This window comes from Octopus bimaculoides, chromosome 3 (assembly GCF_046866305.1).
Source record: "Octopus bimaculoides isolate indiv1 chromosome 3, ASM4686630v1, whole genome shotgun sequence".
NCBI classification, from domain to species: Eukaryota; Metazoa; Mollusca; class Cephalopoda; order Octopoda; family Octopodidae; genus Octopus; species Octopus bimaculoides.
The window spans coordinates 140,058,013-140,074,160 of NC_142930.1; the positions used below are offsets into that span (position 1 = coordinate 140,058,013).

The following is a 16,148-nucleotide window of genomic DNA, read 5'->3' on the forward strand; positions in this document are numbered from 1 at the left end:
CGCAGTCATGCGTCCACGCTAGCTAGTCGTGAGTGGCCGATCCTACAAAAAGTGCATGTGTGCGCGTGTGCAAATGAATACATGTGTTTAGGGATAGGGATAGGAATAGGTTAGGGGTAGGGTTAGGATCGACCACTTATGACTGCGCGTTCGGGACCACTCTGCTTTAGTAGTACCGGTAGATGTGCAGGGCATGTAGTACAAGAGAAGTATATACCGACTCCTTCTTACTGTAGATTAATAAACTTAGATGAAAAGATTTTAAGTATACTGTTGTCATCATCATCATCATCATTTTATTCTGCTTCCCATGCTGGCATGGGTTGTTACTGACTGAAGCAGCTGCTCTCATAGTTTGGTGCTCATCCGTCATTTTGGCTGGGTGTTTTACAACCGTATTGTTCTTTCTACTACCAACCACTTTACCTAGTGGACTTGGTGCATTTTCTCATGGAACCAGATCCAGAGAGAATACAAAGCCTTGACAAGACAAGACTAAAAGACCCTCACAAATCTACTTTTTCACTACTTGTTTGTGATCCGCTATGCAGTTTGTATTGGGTGTGCTTTTCAAAGTAACAGCACGGCACTGGGGTGGTTGTCATCACGTCCTCAGTGAAACAGGACGAAGAGATATTTCAACCCTACTCTGCCTTTGCTCATTCAGCAATCGCTCTAGAAGGAGCAGGGGAGGAAGGATTTTTAAGTTATGACATCAGCATAGTGGGGTGGAGTGCTTTATAGACAGTAAGTGTAGAGTGTACTCTAATCTAAGACATACTTTTGCTTAGGTTTAAAAACGAAAAGAAAGACAACAGTCATTAGTTGGAGTGAGTAATATTTAGTGACAATTTCTGAGACTGGTCATGTGATTTAATTTCAACTATTTATTTTATTTATTGATTTTATTATTTATTTGTTTTTGAAACCAGGTTATTGCTTGTCATAAATCCAATGAAAATGGCAAATATTGCAGCAACAGAGCTATTGTGACAGCCAAAACCTTACCACTAGGTAATATGAGAATTTATGTTATTCACTTTGTATATCAAGAGTAAAATAAAATAAAATCCAGATTTGCCCTTCTCTCCTTTTATCAGTGTTTCCCTAATTTTTCATTGTCGTAGCATACTTTAGAGCAAATGAAAATATTTGGGTATACTTTGAGCACAAAGTAAAAATTAAACTATCGAAAAATTATTTAGCCTATAAATATAATTTAAACTAATAAAAATTTATTATATATTTCTTTATTGAATAAATAAGTCTTTTTGTATGCTTTGCAATTTTTAACGTAATTTTATTATCAGATTCATATTTGCTATATAAGTGCATTATGATCTTTGTAAGTTTTAACTGTTCGCAAAAACAGAATCATCCCAGTATATAATTTCCTAATAATTTATAATTCATACTCTACCAAGGAACAATAAAAATTAAAAAATGAAGAAGACCTTGCACTTTGTAAGTAAAACAAATGAAACTGGTCAATGTCAATGAATAGTGACATATATAAGAGAAGAAGAAAAAAAGCATATTTAACATAACCAGAGAACTTCATGGACAATGGATTGGCAAAATCATTAGAGCTTTGGATGTAATGTCATATGATATTTCTTCCAGTTCTTTATGTTCTGAGTTCAAATGGTCAGCTTTGCCTTTTATCCTAACCAGGCTTAAAATAGAGTATGAGTCAATTTTTGGGAGGTCAATATTATTGACTGTTCCTCTCCCCCAAATTTCTAGACTTATGCCTTTATTAGAAATAATTTAAGGGAAGCTGATTTGTGGAATCTTTAGAGCATTGCTTTGCAGTATTTGTTTCTGTCTAAAGCAGTGAGCTGGCAGACTCTTTACCGTACTGGACGAAATGCTTAGCAGCATTTCTTCCAATGTTATGTTCTAAGTTCAAATGCCGTCAAAAGTCAACTTTGCCTTCCATCCCTTTGGGGGTCAATAAAATAAGCCCCAGTTGAACACTACCTGACACACACCGAAACTGATGGCCTTGGGCTAAAATTTGAAACCAATATTTGTTCTGGCTCTTTACATTCTTAGTTCAAATTTGTGCAACTAAACCCTTCAAGGTAGAGCCTCGGCATGGCTGCAATCCAATGACTGAAGCAAGTAAAAGATAAAATACAGCATAAATCAAAATACTTTATTTTATTATTTTTGTAGCCCACCTTTAACACTTTAGAATTTAGATTACTCTGTCAAGTGTAATTCCTATTTATTCACACTTTTTTTTATTTAATCATGCCTTATCTCTTAGCTTTGAGATTGTATATTTTTAGAATGACATTACAGGGTAGGTGTGAGAGATCAGATATTGCCAGTTCAAATACTAAAGGTTTAATGAATCACAGGCTTACATGCTAGTGCTTGATTTTACTTTTTTTTATTTTATTTCTTTTCTCGCGTCTATAGATATCTCTTTCTTGCACTTGTTCATTATCACATTTTCTGTTGATTCCTCAGAAATTGCTGACCACATCAATAGTTCTTCAGTGAATGCCACTCTAATTGTCAATGGCACAGGTGACATGCTTATTAGTTGGGATCCACCTGCTTATGTAAATGGTTTAATTGTCACCTATGAAGTAGCGTACAAGAAAGCAGCAAAAAAAGTGAGTTGAAATTTTGTGTTCCTTTTCTTTCTGATAGAATAATTTTTGAGTTGTGTGTCAGATCACATGCATTGCAGTTTCTAGTTATGCAAGGTGTGGCTGTGTGGTAAGAAGCTTGTTTCCCAACCACATGGTTCCACCTCAGGCTGACCAAAGCCTTGTGAATAGATTTGCTAGAAGGAAACTGAAAGAAGCCCATTGTATATATATATATGTGTGTGTGTGTATGTATTTTTTTTTTTTTATGCGCCCTTTTAAAGCCTAGCCAGGCTCATGGGCCCGGTTTCTATGGTGTAAATGTTCCCCTCTCCCCCCAGCTGGACGGTACGCCAGTCCATCACAGCGTTACTCAAAAAACAGGAAGAAAGAATGAGAGAAAGTTGGGCGAAAAAGTACAACGGGTCGCCACCACCCCCTGCCGGAGCCTCGTGGAGCTTTAGGTGTTTACGCTCAATAAACAAACACAACGCCCCGGTCTGGGAAATGAAACTGCGAATCCGCTTCCCTAACCACTGGGCCATTGCGCCTGGGGCTGGCTTTGAGAGTTGCATTTCCTCGAGTTCGGTAAAAATGTGTTTTTTATGGTAGTCTGACCTTAGAGTCCCTCATAGCGTGAATGCCCTTATATAAATATATATATATATCATCATCATCATTTAGTGTCTGCTCACCATGCTAGCAAGGCTTAGACAGTTTGATTGGAACTGGCAAGCTGGAGAGCTGCACCAAGTTCCAGTCTGGTTTGTCATTGTTTCTACAGCTGGATGCCCTCCCTAACACCAACCTCTCCAAGAGCGTGCTGGGTGCTTTTAACATGCTGTTGGCACAGGTGCCGGTCACATATGTATGTATATATCTGCTTGTGTGTGTCTTTGTGTCTGTTTTTGCCCACCACCACCGCTTGACAGCTGGTGTTGGTGTGTTTACATCACTGTAACTTAGCAGTTCAGCAAAAGAGACTGATTGAATAAGTACCGGGCTTAAAATAAGTACTGAGGTCATTTCATTTGACTGAAAATTCTCAAAGATGGTACCCCAGCTTGTGACCCTAGCATGGCCACAAGCTAATAGCTGAAACAAGTAAAAGATAAATAAAATAATCAAGGAGTCTAATTCTGAGGTCAATCTTGGCAATGTCCTTCTAACTTGCCTGATTTGAAGCAACGCCTGCCCAACTTGCTTGATGTGAAGCAGGGCCCTCCCAAGCTGCCTAATTTATGAATCATTTTTTCTTCCTCTTTAAGAAAGAAACTGCTTATGAAAAAAGGTTGTGATGGTGGTAGTGGTTTGAAAACAAAACAAAATAAAAAGGATGTATATAGTTTCAAAATAAAGGATTGACTGAGTGAAGTTAGTTTTGAAACAACAAGTTTCAGGCATCATGTGTTATTTGTAGGGACATGTGATGAGAAAAGGGTTGATTTGAAGTTCATACTAGATTCAAGATGCCTCATGTGATGAGAAACGGATTGGTTTGAAGTTCATATTAGATTCAAGATGCTTCAATGTTCTATAAATTAACGTAGTACAGAAGAGAAAAGCCTAATTTTGATTAAGACCAGCATACAATGTAAATATGTCCAATGAGAAAAACAAAATTACTTCAATTCAAAGATGCCCTTTTCGACATTTTTGTAAGAAATAAAAGTTTATATAATACAAACGGAAGTAGAAAATTGTTTGATGTTGATTATTATTACTACTGTCCTTGTAGTCATTATTATTAGTAGTAGTAGTAATAATAATAACTATAATAATAATAATAATAATAATAATAATAATAACTATAATAATAATAATAATAATAATAATAATAATAATAATAATGGCAGAACTGTTAGGGCGTTCAACGAAAATGCCTTGTGATATTTATTGCTGCTCTTTCTGTTCTGGTTTCAAATTCCACTGAGGTCAACTTGCCTTTCATCTTTCTCAGGTCAATAAAATGAAGTGCCAGTCATGTACTGCACTTGAGCTAATCAACTAACTCCTCCCCAAGATTACTGGCCTTTATGCTAAATTAGGAATTATTGTTGTTGTTCTTTAAAAGATATCTGATGAGCCCTTATTCTTCAACACATGTATTTCATCCTGTAAATAAAATACTTTTATTTTGAATTTTCACAATGAAATTGCCATTTTCGAATCATATGTGAAATAATAATAATAATAATAAGATTGAGATTTTGATGATGTGAGTGTATATTTTTAGGATAATGTTATTGGATAGGTATGAGAGGCCAGGCCAGGTTGAGCATAAAACACAGAATATTTTGGCCAGATATGGCCAGTTTAAATGCTAAAGAGTTAAATATTATTATTTTACTTGTTTTGTTTTTGATGTGAATTTTTGTTTTTCCCTATCTGTATTTATATGAAATCTGCTACAAACTTGTAAATTTTTGGTTTATTTTAATTTATTTATTTTCTTTTTTCTCTCTCTCTCTCTCTCTCACCTCTTATTTTATAGAATAAAGACGATTCGATTGTTTGTATTACACAACGTGAATATCAAATAACTCGAAGTTGTCGTCTGCAAAAGTTAGATGCTGGCAACTATTCCTATCGCATACGAGCTACTTCTTTAGCTGCTCTCGGAAACTGGACAGAATACAAGTTTTTCCTTGTGCCTGAAAGACCAGGTAAGAAACTTGAATGTACAATGTATGTCTGTCTATGTAGAAGCTCACTTATGAAGTCTACCTGAAGCCTACAGGTTCATGAAGCCTTGATCTTATCTGGATTTCTGAGATATTTATGCTGGGAGTACAAGAATCCTACTTCTTGTAAGGGATACCAGTCCATCACAGAATTAACCCCTTGATGCTCCATATTATCTGAGTCATCTCAAGGAACATGAAATGAAGTGCCTTGCTGAAGGACACAATGCAACACCTGGTGCAAGAATCAAACCTTCAACTCTGATTGAGCCATGACCATCCTATATTTTATTCAGATAGCATGTTGATTACATTACCCAGTGTGTCCTTCTTGTTTTAAGCTTGAAGTGTGTAAGTTGAAGGGGATTTGACTGCTATTTCTAGCAGTTTAAGTGGCCACCTAGAGGCTCCTTCAATAGTACAATGTTTATGTAGTTTCATGTACAAGCCTGTCAATATGAAAGGACGTATGTATGCATATTTATGAGGTACATTCCAGACATTTTCAGATCTTTTTAGGTGAGGCAGTTAAAGCTGTAATTTTATAATATTGTCACTACACATCTAATAAGCGACCAATGTTTTTATTCCACATTGAAGGAAATGGCTGTGACAACTCTTTCAACAGGCCCTACTAAACACTGCTTGTCACAATTTCATCCTGGTATCTAAGTACTTGATGAAATGGGCATCAAAACTGTCCCTCATTCTCCCTACAATCCAGACGTTGCTCCCTGTAACTTTTGGCTGCTCTCCAAGTGAAGAAGAACCTTAGGAGCAGCTGTTTTGAAGACATTGAGAAGATAGAGGCTGTGATAAGGATCCTGGACACCTTAACTTTGTCAATTGTTAAATAAACCCTATGATGATGTTGATATGCATGTTCATAGATCACCTGGCCATTATCAGAATGTGTGTTAAATGGATATTTAAGATACTACTCTAAGTGTGACAACAACTAATTCTCTCTCTTGTTCTGGTTATAGGTTCACCACCCCCACTCAACACCATAATGATAGTAATAATTACATTACTAAGCGTCCTGGTCACTGTACTTATATTCACTACTATTTGTGTCCGATATGGGTAAGTTTTATTTCATTTACTTTCGTATTCTATTAACCTTTGAATTATCATTATACGAAAAAAAAATCTTTTTCAGCAAATACATATTTTTACATATTTTCTGGATTTGATCAGGCTGTACAGCACCTTAGGCATGTGTTTTCTACCATAGGCTCAAGTTAATCAGTACCTTATGAGTAAAATATGGTAGGTGGAGACTGTGGAAGCCTGATGTGTGTGCACATGCTTATAAATAATGCAATTAAGATAAACAAAGTTCTTTTTTAATCTAAAATATACACTCCTTCATTTTCTACAATACTCTTCCATCTATCTGGTAGACTTGCAAGGCCCCTTCTTCCAAAATTCACTTGTCCATAATGAAAAATACTCCTCCAGTACTGTTTTGACCTCATCTACAGAATTCATATTTTTTCCGTCCAAATGATTTGAAGACTGCAAAATAAATGATAATCAGATGGGGCAATGTCCAGCGAATATGGTGAGTGGGACATCGTTTCCCATTCAAACTGCTCCAGCCTTTGGAATGTCATCCTTGCTGTATGTGGCTGAGCATTATCCTGATGGAAGAACACCTTTTGTCTTGAAACCAAAGATGATCGTTTTTCTTCTAGCGCTGACTTAAGCTGCTCACAATAGATCTCCTTTGTTATCGCTTGGTTTGGGTTTAAACTTTCAAAGTGGACTAAACTTTTCATACCCCATCAAACAGATAGCAACACTTTATGTGGGTGAAGACCTTCTTCAGCTTGGGGTGCCAGTGTTTCTCTTTTCCCTATCCACTGTCTTCGGCACTTTTATAGAGAACCCATTTCTCACCACCAGTCACTATTTGGTCCCAAAAAGGTTCATTCTTGAGACATGACAGCAAAGAAGAGCATACATTCACTCTGTGTGTGCGATTAGGCTCGGAAAGTTTGTGAGCAACCCATTGACCCAATTTGCTATGGGTTTGCAGGAAGTCCTTGTTGAGCTCTACAGATTGTCCAGGACGAGGCTTGCCTTCTAGGCTGTAGTTTCTGGCTCGAAATTTCTGGAACCACCGGTGACACTGGTTTATGCTTATTATCCAATCCCCATATGCTGCATTAATATTCCTCACACTTTCCATTGTGTTGTTGCCTTTATTGAACTCATAAAGCAAAATATGCCGAATATGCTCCTTTGTCACTTCCATTATAGCTTTGAAGAAATAACTGCTAAAATCGAACTGTACTCTTCAAAACTTGCACTAAGAATAAGGACGTGGTAAAATTACTACCTGCTTTTATAGCAAGTTGATGCAGGTAGTTAACCCCCCCCCCCCCGACTTTTAGTTCGTGCAATTGAAAAATCCGCATTATTTATAGGATGACTCAATGTTTGAAAACCAGTTTCTTCTTACAAATACTGTAATGGCGACTATGTCCTACTGAGTTATCTACCCTTATGTCAGTGTCCATTTTCCATTTCATATCCTATGACAATGTGAAGGTGCATTGTTTGTGTATTGTACTCATGATCACAAGATCATGAGCAAAACCTTCCATTTCATATACTCTAGTCCACTAAGTTGTAAATGAATAACCCTGCAATTGGGTGGCTTCCCATTCAAGGGTAATGTTGTGATCTTGGTCTCTTATACACCATGGAAATTGGGTAACCAGCCCTACAAGTCCTAGAACTTGAAACAGTAATGGCCCAAGGGTCTTACTTTACTTTCTTTTTTATCTTGTGACAGAGACGAAATTAGCTTGATATCATTAACAGTAACTCCTGAAAGCAGAACTGCAGCATGACCACAGTCTAGTGTAAAATGAAAAAACAAAAAATGTGTTTCAGAGTTATGCTTTTCACAACCTTAACAATGATACCAAAATTCAATAATGCTGAAACATCAGCCAAAGATTATGATTGCTTGCATGCAATAATGTTCAAACAAAGAATCCTTAGAGCTTGTCGAAATATAATTTCACTTATTTTATTTTTTACTTAAGCCCTTTGCTTCCTATAAAACATAGGCTGTTGAGGACTTTTCTCCACTATTCTCAACTCTAGGTTGTCAGGGTTACTCCTTCAGAATGAAGGAGGTGGGGGAGGGGCTCATTATCCTGAGGGAAGGCCTTCTTTTCTCAAGTCTTACTGGCTTTGACTTACCATTACTGCTTCTGTAACGTGACCTTTTTTTTTTATCTAGGTAGGTGTTTTAGCTCTACACAACTCATTTTTACCTCTGGGAAGAGGTGGTCCATATTAGTCTGGCCTCTATTCTTTGATTTGTCCAGTATGGGAGGCCCTACCAGGTGCTTGCACTGCACCAGCATAGCCCTCTGGGTCATTGAAACACACAAGGTACCACACACAAGTACTGGACTGTCAGAAATCTCTCGAAGATTTTCAGTTTGTTTCATCCAATAAGCTTGGATTTTCCTCTTAGCAACGGTGCAGGAGATTACTGGAGAACATTAAGTCCTGAGTGGGGCTGTGAATATTGACAGATGAGCAACATATCTTTTTGGGAAGATTTTTAAGTCAGTGTTTATAGGCAATTTGAAAATTCTTTAGCTTGGCAATGGTACAAAGTGTACTGGAATGATTACCTCTTCATCTTCTTTCAGCAAGTATTTTTCTCCATGTTGTCTACCATAAAAACTGTTGTTATGGGGAATTAAGTGTTCTTATAGAACCTTCACCATCCTCCTCAAATATCTCTTAGAGAAATCTTATGAAAAGTAGTGAATCAATCCTTTTGTTGTACCTTCATGTTCATGATACATTTTGATAAATTACTAAATCACCTTTGAAAGTCCTTCTGCGTGCTTTTTAGCAGTACAAATTTAATAAAACTTATAGATTTTTACACTCACTTGGCTAAATAATTCATTCGTGGACTTCCTCATAAATTACTGTATTTGATGGCATAAGCAACTTAAATGCACCCCAGTTTCAGCAATGCATAACCAGGAAAGAAAAATTTGGGGTGCATTAAAGTTTACAGGCATCACAAATTTACATATAAGACTTGGGGTAATTTTTGAGACTTTTTTTTTTCTTGTGAAGGATGTGTTTATATACCATAAATATGGTACACTACTTCCTGTAGTTTGTGTAGTGTTTTATTTTATAGAAATGAAATACTACCTGTGAAAAGCAGATTTTAGAGTTAAATCCTTCCAGATTTTTTTACATTTAAATTTTTTTTCTCCCTTAATTAATCAAAATTGAGTTTCTTCATGAACATTTTTTTTTATTGTATCTTAACATGTAATTCAAAAGGACTTTATTTATTTTCATTCTTTTCTTTTCAGTATCTGTAGCCGGGGTAAGGGAGCCTCTTATGTTTCTGTCAATCCAGAGTATGCTAGTGCTCGTGAAGGTAAGTAGTAGTCTTTTCGTTTTTCAGTTACTTCAGAGCTTTAATTAAAATTCATTGCTTATTAACATTTGCATTTGTCCATTCCTTACAATACATTCAGTGTATAATATACAACCAATGTATTCCATAACCGTTTAGCATTTAAGCCAGCCATATCTAGCTAAAATATTCTGTTTAATGTTCAGACTGGCCAGATGGTATTGTAGGGCTGGTATGAGAGGCCAAAATGGTCAGATCTGGCCTCTCACACCAGCCTTACAATACCATTCTACTAATTAATAGTTACCTTATAAAAATCTCAAAGCTATGTGATAATGCATGATTAATTCGAAACAGTATGAATAAATTAGCATTACTTTTGTCAGAATAATGTGAATGCTAAACAGTTAATATATAGCCTGTGTATGGTATAGAACCAATATATTCCATAACCTTTTAGCATTTGAATCAACCATGATATTCTATGTTTTATGCTCAAACCAGCCAGATCAGGCTTCTCACATCTACCTTACAGTGTCGTTCTAAAAATAAACAATTACATCATCAAAATTTTTGAAGCTATGAGATAATGTATGATTAATTCAAAGCAATATGAATAAAAAAGCATTACATTTGACAATAATCTGAAGGTTAAAGGGTTAAAGAATGAATTTACAGTGTCATTAAAATGCTTGGTAGGTAGAATGCCTCACAGTTTTTGTTTTGATATTTTGCACTCCATGATCAAATCCTCCTACGGTGCTTTTACCTATCATCCTTTTGAGGGTTGATAAAAAAAGTACCAGTGCAGTGCATTGGTACAACTGTGGAGTATCAGATGACTGTACTTTACTGCATCTGTTCTGACTGTACTTTACTACTATGTAGTATTTAGCTGCTAAAACAAAATTAGAACACATTCGCATAGGATACAATTGCATTTAAGAATGTCTAAGAAGACATTTGACTGCAACTAAAGAGCAAAAGAATGTGGGACAAGGCATGTAAAGTTAGTTGCTGAACTCTATTCATTTTGGCACATTTGATTTTAAATGATCTGAAATGTTTATATTATCATTTCAACCTTCAAAAAGCCTATTAAGCAACTGTTGAATTTAGATAACTTAGTATCTAGAATTTTGACATAGTTAGGTACTTAGATGTTTGCACTTTTAGTTATATGTGCTTGTGTGTATATATATTGAGAGAGAGACAGACAGACAGACAGACCAGTAAGTAGTATATTGCTGATTATAGCATATAACTGGTCAGCATGTTAGCGTTGGTTTCATGCTGGCTGTATTGTACTTGGCAATATTGACAACTCTCCAAACATGCTGGCCAGAAGCATTAGAGAGAGTATGTACTGCATTAATGGTTTTGGAACTGAAAACATTGCAATACTTACTTTGATACTCATTTTTTTTCGTACCTCATGGAACAGTTTACTGTCAGTTAAAAACATTATACATGTGCCAGTGGAGCACTAACAGCACCGTCTGAGCGTGATCGTTGCCAGAGCAGCTGCCTGGCTTCCGTGCCAGTGGCACATAAATAGCACCATTCGAGCGTGATCATTACCAGCGTTGCCTTATTGGCACATTAGAAAACATTCGAGCAAAGTCATTGCCAGTGCTGCTGGACTGGCTCTTGTGCAGATGGCACGTAAAAAACACCATTTTAAGCTGGCCGTTGTCAGTACTGCCTGACTGGCCCTCATGCTGGTGGCACGTAAAAGCACCCACTACACTCTCGGAGTGGTTGGCATTAGGAAGGGCTGTAGAAATTCTGCCAGATCAGATTGAAGCCTGGTGCAGCCATCCAGTTCACCAGTCCTCAGTCAAATCGTCCAACCCATGCTAGCATGGAAAGTGGACGTTAAACGATGATGATGATATTTACAATGATAGGTTTCCATTATGATATAATATGCTGCATTCAAAACATTAATAATAAAAGATACTGTAGAAATTCTCTTTGGATAAAATCAAAGAAATTAAGACTGTTATTATAGAAATGATATAATTATGTGCTGAATTTTTAGAGATAAAAGCATGACAATGTTCAGCTTTTACTAATTGTTTTCTTTCCAATATGAAACTTCAGTTCAATGATTTGCTTGTGATGAGCATCTTCAGTTGAGTGGTGGATCCATTTGAGGTAAATGCAACTAGTGTTGGCATAACAGAGGAAAACTGTGGAGGCGCAATGGCCCAGTGGTTAGGGCAGCAGACTCGCGGTTTTGATTCCCAGACCGTACGTTGTGAGTGTTTATTGAGCGAAAACACCTAAAGCTCCACGAGGCTCCGGCAGGGGATGGTGGCGAACCGTGCTGTACTCTTTCACCACAACTTTCTCTCACTCTTACTTCCTGTTTCTGTTGTGCCTGTAATTCAAAAGGTCAGCCTTGTCACACTGTGTCACGCTGAATATCCTCGAAAACTACATTAAGGGTACACGTGTCTGTGGAGTGCTCAGCCACTTGCATGTTTATTTCACGAGCAGGCTGTTCCGTTCATCGGATCAACTGGAACCCTCGACATCGTAAGTGACAGAGTGCCGACAACAACGACAGAGGGAAACCTTATTGAGTTATAGTATCATAAGATTGTTCAGGCTAGATTCAAAGATGACAAATAAAACTTATGGGAAAATATATGCTGTTGCTTTCCTTACTTACCTTGTTGAATTTAGTCGTTACTAGGTGAGTTACCAACTATCAAAAGGTTGTAACTGCTTTGGTATTGTAAGGAGAGGTGATGTTTAGTTGACAGCAAGAACACTGCGACCAGATACCGAAAAGATTGCAAGTTTGTATCAGCTACAAAGCTGACATTGGATAAAGTACTAATTATAAGGATTGTTTTTGTTACTAGATTTTATGTTTGTAAAAAAAAATTATCTTTTGTAGATAATGTATACAAAAGTTTATTTTTGGCAGTCCTTATACTTTAGTACTTTTATAAAACCTCTGCACATCTGTATTTTTACAGAATTTTGTTTGCGCAGGGGTGGCTGTGTGGTAAGTAGCTTGCTTACCAACTACATGATTCTGAGTTCAGTCCCACTGCGTGGCACCTTGGTCTTCTGCTATAGCCTCGGGCCAACCAAAGCCTTGTGAGTGGATTTGGTAGACGGAAACTGAAAGAAGCCCATCGTATATATATATTTATATATATATATATATATATATATATATATATATATACATACATATATATATATATGTGTATGTTTGTGTGTCTGTGTTTGTCCCCCCAACTTTGCTTGACAACCAAGGCTGGTGTGTTTACGTCCCCGTAACTTAGCGGTTCAGCAAAAAGAGACCGATAGAATAAGTATTAGGCTTACAAAGAATAAGTCCTGGGGTTAATTTGCTCGACTAAATGCAGTGCTCCAGCATGGCCACAGTCAAATGACTGAAGCGAGTAAAAAAGTAATACATAGATTTTTACTGCATAAAAATTGGTTATTTTTGTGAGTTACCATAAATAATTCATGATATTGTGATATTTAATAAGCATTGCCAAATGGTAAAATATTTTTCTTCTTTCAAACTAATAATATCCTGTATGAGGACACTGCTGAGGTAATTTTATTTCAGAAGGAAGCTAAAATCAAAGAGTGTGAGAACCACTGGTGTCTATATGATGTGTATTTACTATTTTTACCCACATCAAACACATGTTAAAGTTATAAATTAAATATTCAATTGATTTGGGAATATTAATTTTATTAGTTATAGTTATGATTTCTAAGTATTAATTGAAACATTGATTACCTTTCAACTTCTTTTGTTGTAGTTTATGAACCTGATGAAACTGAACTGGATCGAGATATGATTAGTCTAATTAGAGAACTTGGTCAAGGTTCTTTCGGTATGGTTTATGAAGGTATCCTCTTTACAAGTGGAGACGATGAAAAAGGTATCACAGTTGCAGTAAAGGTAATTATAAAAATCTCCCTATTTCCCTTTCAAAGAATCCTTTAATTGGTGTTGATCAGTATACATCCTTTGTGACAAGTTAGCTTTTTTTTAAATGGTATTCTTATTTACACTGAGTAAAGTGGTTGGTGTTAGGGAGGGCATCCGGCTGTAGAAACCATACCAAAACAAACAATTGTAACCTGGTGTGGCTCCTGGCCTTGCCAGCTTTTATCAAACCATCCAACCCATGCCAGCATAGAAAATGGGCATTAAATGGTGATAAGGATAATGATGATCACCTGTTCTTCAGTGAATACATTACAAATAAGTCTAAATATAGATGATATAATTTAGGAAAAGAAATAGTGAAATTATTTAGAAACAGAAATGTATTAGTTAAGTAATATTCAAGTTGAACTGGTAAATGACATACATGTTGATCTAGTGTTAGTAGCAATTATCAGGAGTTAAAATTACTTTGATTCTAAGTAGTTTCTTACATTTTATGAACACCTTGTATGCCTTTCATAAGATCTTACTCCTTTATATGAAATGTTGTACCTGCTTAAATCAACAAAATATTGGATTGCATCAAGAAATTCAATCTTGATTTTCTTTCCGCCTCTTTCATTAAGAACAAATCAGCCACCTAGTTTAAACTAAGTTTGCTATCCTTAGTTTATAAACGAAATTTTAAAGGAATTTTATAGGCGCAGAGGTGGCTGTGTGGTAAGTAGCTTGCTTACCAACCACATGGTTCTGGGTTCAGTCCCACTGCGTAGCATCTTGGGCAAGTGTCTTCTACTATAGCCTCGGGCCGACCAAAGCCTTGTGAGTGGATTTGGTAGACGGAAACTGAAAGAAGCCCGTCGTATATATGTATGTATATGTGTTTGTCCCCGTAGCATTGCTTGACAACTGATGTTTGTGTGTTTATGTCCCTGTCACTTAGTGGTTCGGCAAAAGAGACCGATAGAATAAGTACTAGGCTTACAAAGAATAAGTCCTGGGGTCGATTTGCTCGACTAAAGGCGGTGCTCCAGCATGGCCACAGTCAAATGACTGAAACATATAAAAGAGTAAAAGAGAATATGATGACTAGCAACAATCATTAGATCAAACTGAAAGAAACATATTATAGATACTTTTTTTCCCCATCTTAAAGGCTGGAGAATTAAAATTTTATAAAGAGTAATTCATCTCAGACAGTTATATATTGCTTGTAAATATCTTGGCTGTGTGGTTAAAAAATCTTGCTTTGCAACCATGTGGTTTTGGGTTCAGTCTCACATCACTGCACTTTGGGCAAGTTTCTTCTAGTAGTATTACTTAGTAGTATTACTAATAAACATTAAGCATGTCTATTAATATTCATTCTTGTTCTATTTAATGATTCCTGTTTGCTGATTTTCTGGAAAATATTTCATTCTTCTACTTACAGACAGCAATGTCTGCCGATCGCCATAGCTTTTTAAAGGAAGCTACAGTTATGAAGTAAGTATTCCTCAGATCCATTTCTATCAGTTTTGTTAATATTTCAAATGAGTACAAAGATTCCTACATTTTAATAATGCACCTTCCTGGCACTTGTGCCGGTGGCACGTGTAAAGACATTCGAGCGAGATCGTTGCCAGTGCCACCGAACTGGCTCCTGCGCAGGTGGCACATAAAATATACCATTTTGAGCGTGGCTGTTGCCAGTACTGTCTGACTGGCCTTCGTACTGGTGACACGTAAAAACACCCACTATACTCTTGGCATTAGGAAGGGCATCTAGCTGTAGAAACTCTGCCAAATCAGATTGGAGCCTGGTGTAGCCATCTGGTTCGCCAGTCCTCAGTCAAATCGTCCAACCCATGCTAGCATGGAAAGCGGACGTTAAACGATGATGATGATGCGTAACTACAAGAAAGATTGGTAGTTTTCTCGGTTGTTCTTTGGGTCAGATGAGGCAGAACTGCAACGAATGGTAAGGTGCTGGTCTGGAACATATCCATCCAGTCTATGTCAATATGGAAAAAAACAAATTGTTGTAAAACAGTGATGATAATGATTTGTCTCATTATCTCCAGGTCAGTATTTGGTGAAGAAAGCTCTTCTTCGGGCAGCAGGATAATTGGTCTGGAACCACACACTCCTGGCCTGAGAGGGCATTGGGAAACTTTTGAACCACCTTCTTTAAAAGGGTTTGGATGGGACCTGGAACCAACCTTGTAAACATGGAATTTCTTGTTAGCGCAGGTCATCAGGCTTCACCCATGTCCCTGCTCTTTGTACACATTACCAAAAGAAAATTGGCTTTGGAGATGTTCAATAGTTTTTGAAGCCAATGTACTGGGATTCATTTAATGGACAGTGTCCCTTCCTTGCAAGAATGACCATAATTTTAGTTAATAGATACTGTTCAGGCGAAAGTATTGCTAAGAAGTTGTAGGAACGATAAAACAGTTCCTAAGGCGGTGAGCTGGCAGAAACGTTAGCATGCCGGGCTAAATGCTTAGCAGTATTTC

The 16,148-nt window shown here is 36.9% G+C and overlaps 1 protein-coding gene across 2 annotated transcripts in view; it reads left to right on the forward strand.

Moving 5' to 3' along the window:
• LOC106876722 (insulin-like peptide receptor) overlaps positions 1 to 16,148 on the forward strand; it is a 161,330-nt gene that overhangs the window by 134,151 nt on the left and 11,031 nt on the right. For both annotated transcript variants that reach the window (XM_089349744.1, XM_089349743.1), the window contains 7 exons: positions 933 to 1,014; positions 2,482 to 2,630; positions 5,101 to 5,272; positions 6,277 to 6,376; positions 9,664 to 9,731; positions 13,514 to 13,656; positions 15,080 to 15,132. In XM_089349744.1, the coding sequence (XP_089205870.1) occupies positions 933 to 1,014; positions 2,482 to 2,630; positions 5,101 to 5,272; positions 6,277 to 6,376; positions 9,664 to 9,731; positions 13,514 to 13,656; positions 15,080 to 15,132 (767 nt within the window). The remainder of the gene's footprint in view (positions 1 to 932; positions 1,015 to 2,481; positions 2,631 to 5,100; positions 5,273 to 6,276; positions 6,377 to 9,663; positions 9,732 to 13,513; positions 13,657 to 15,079; positions 15,133 to 16,148) is intronic.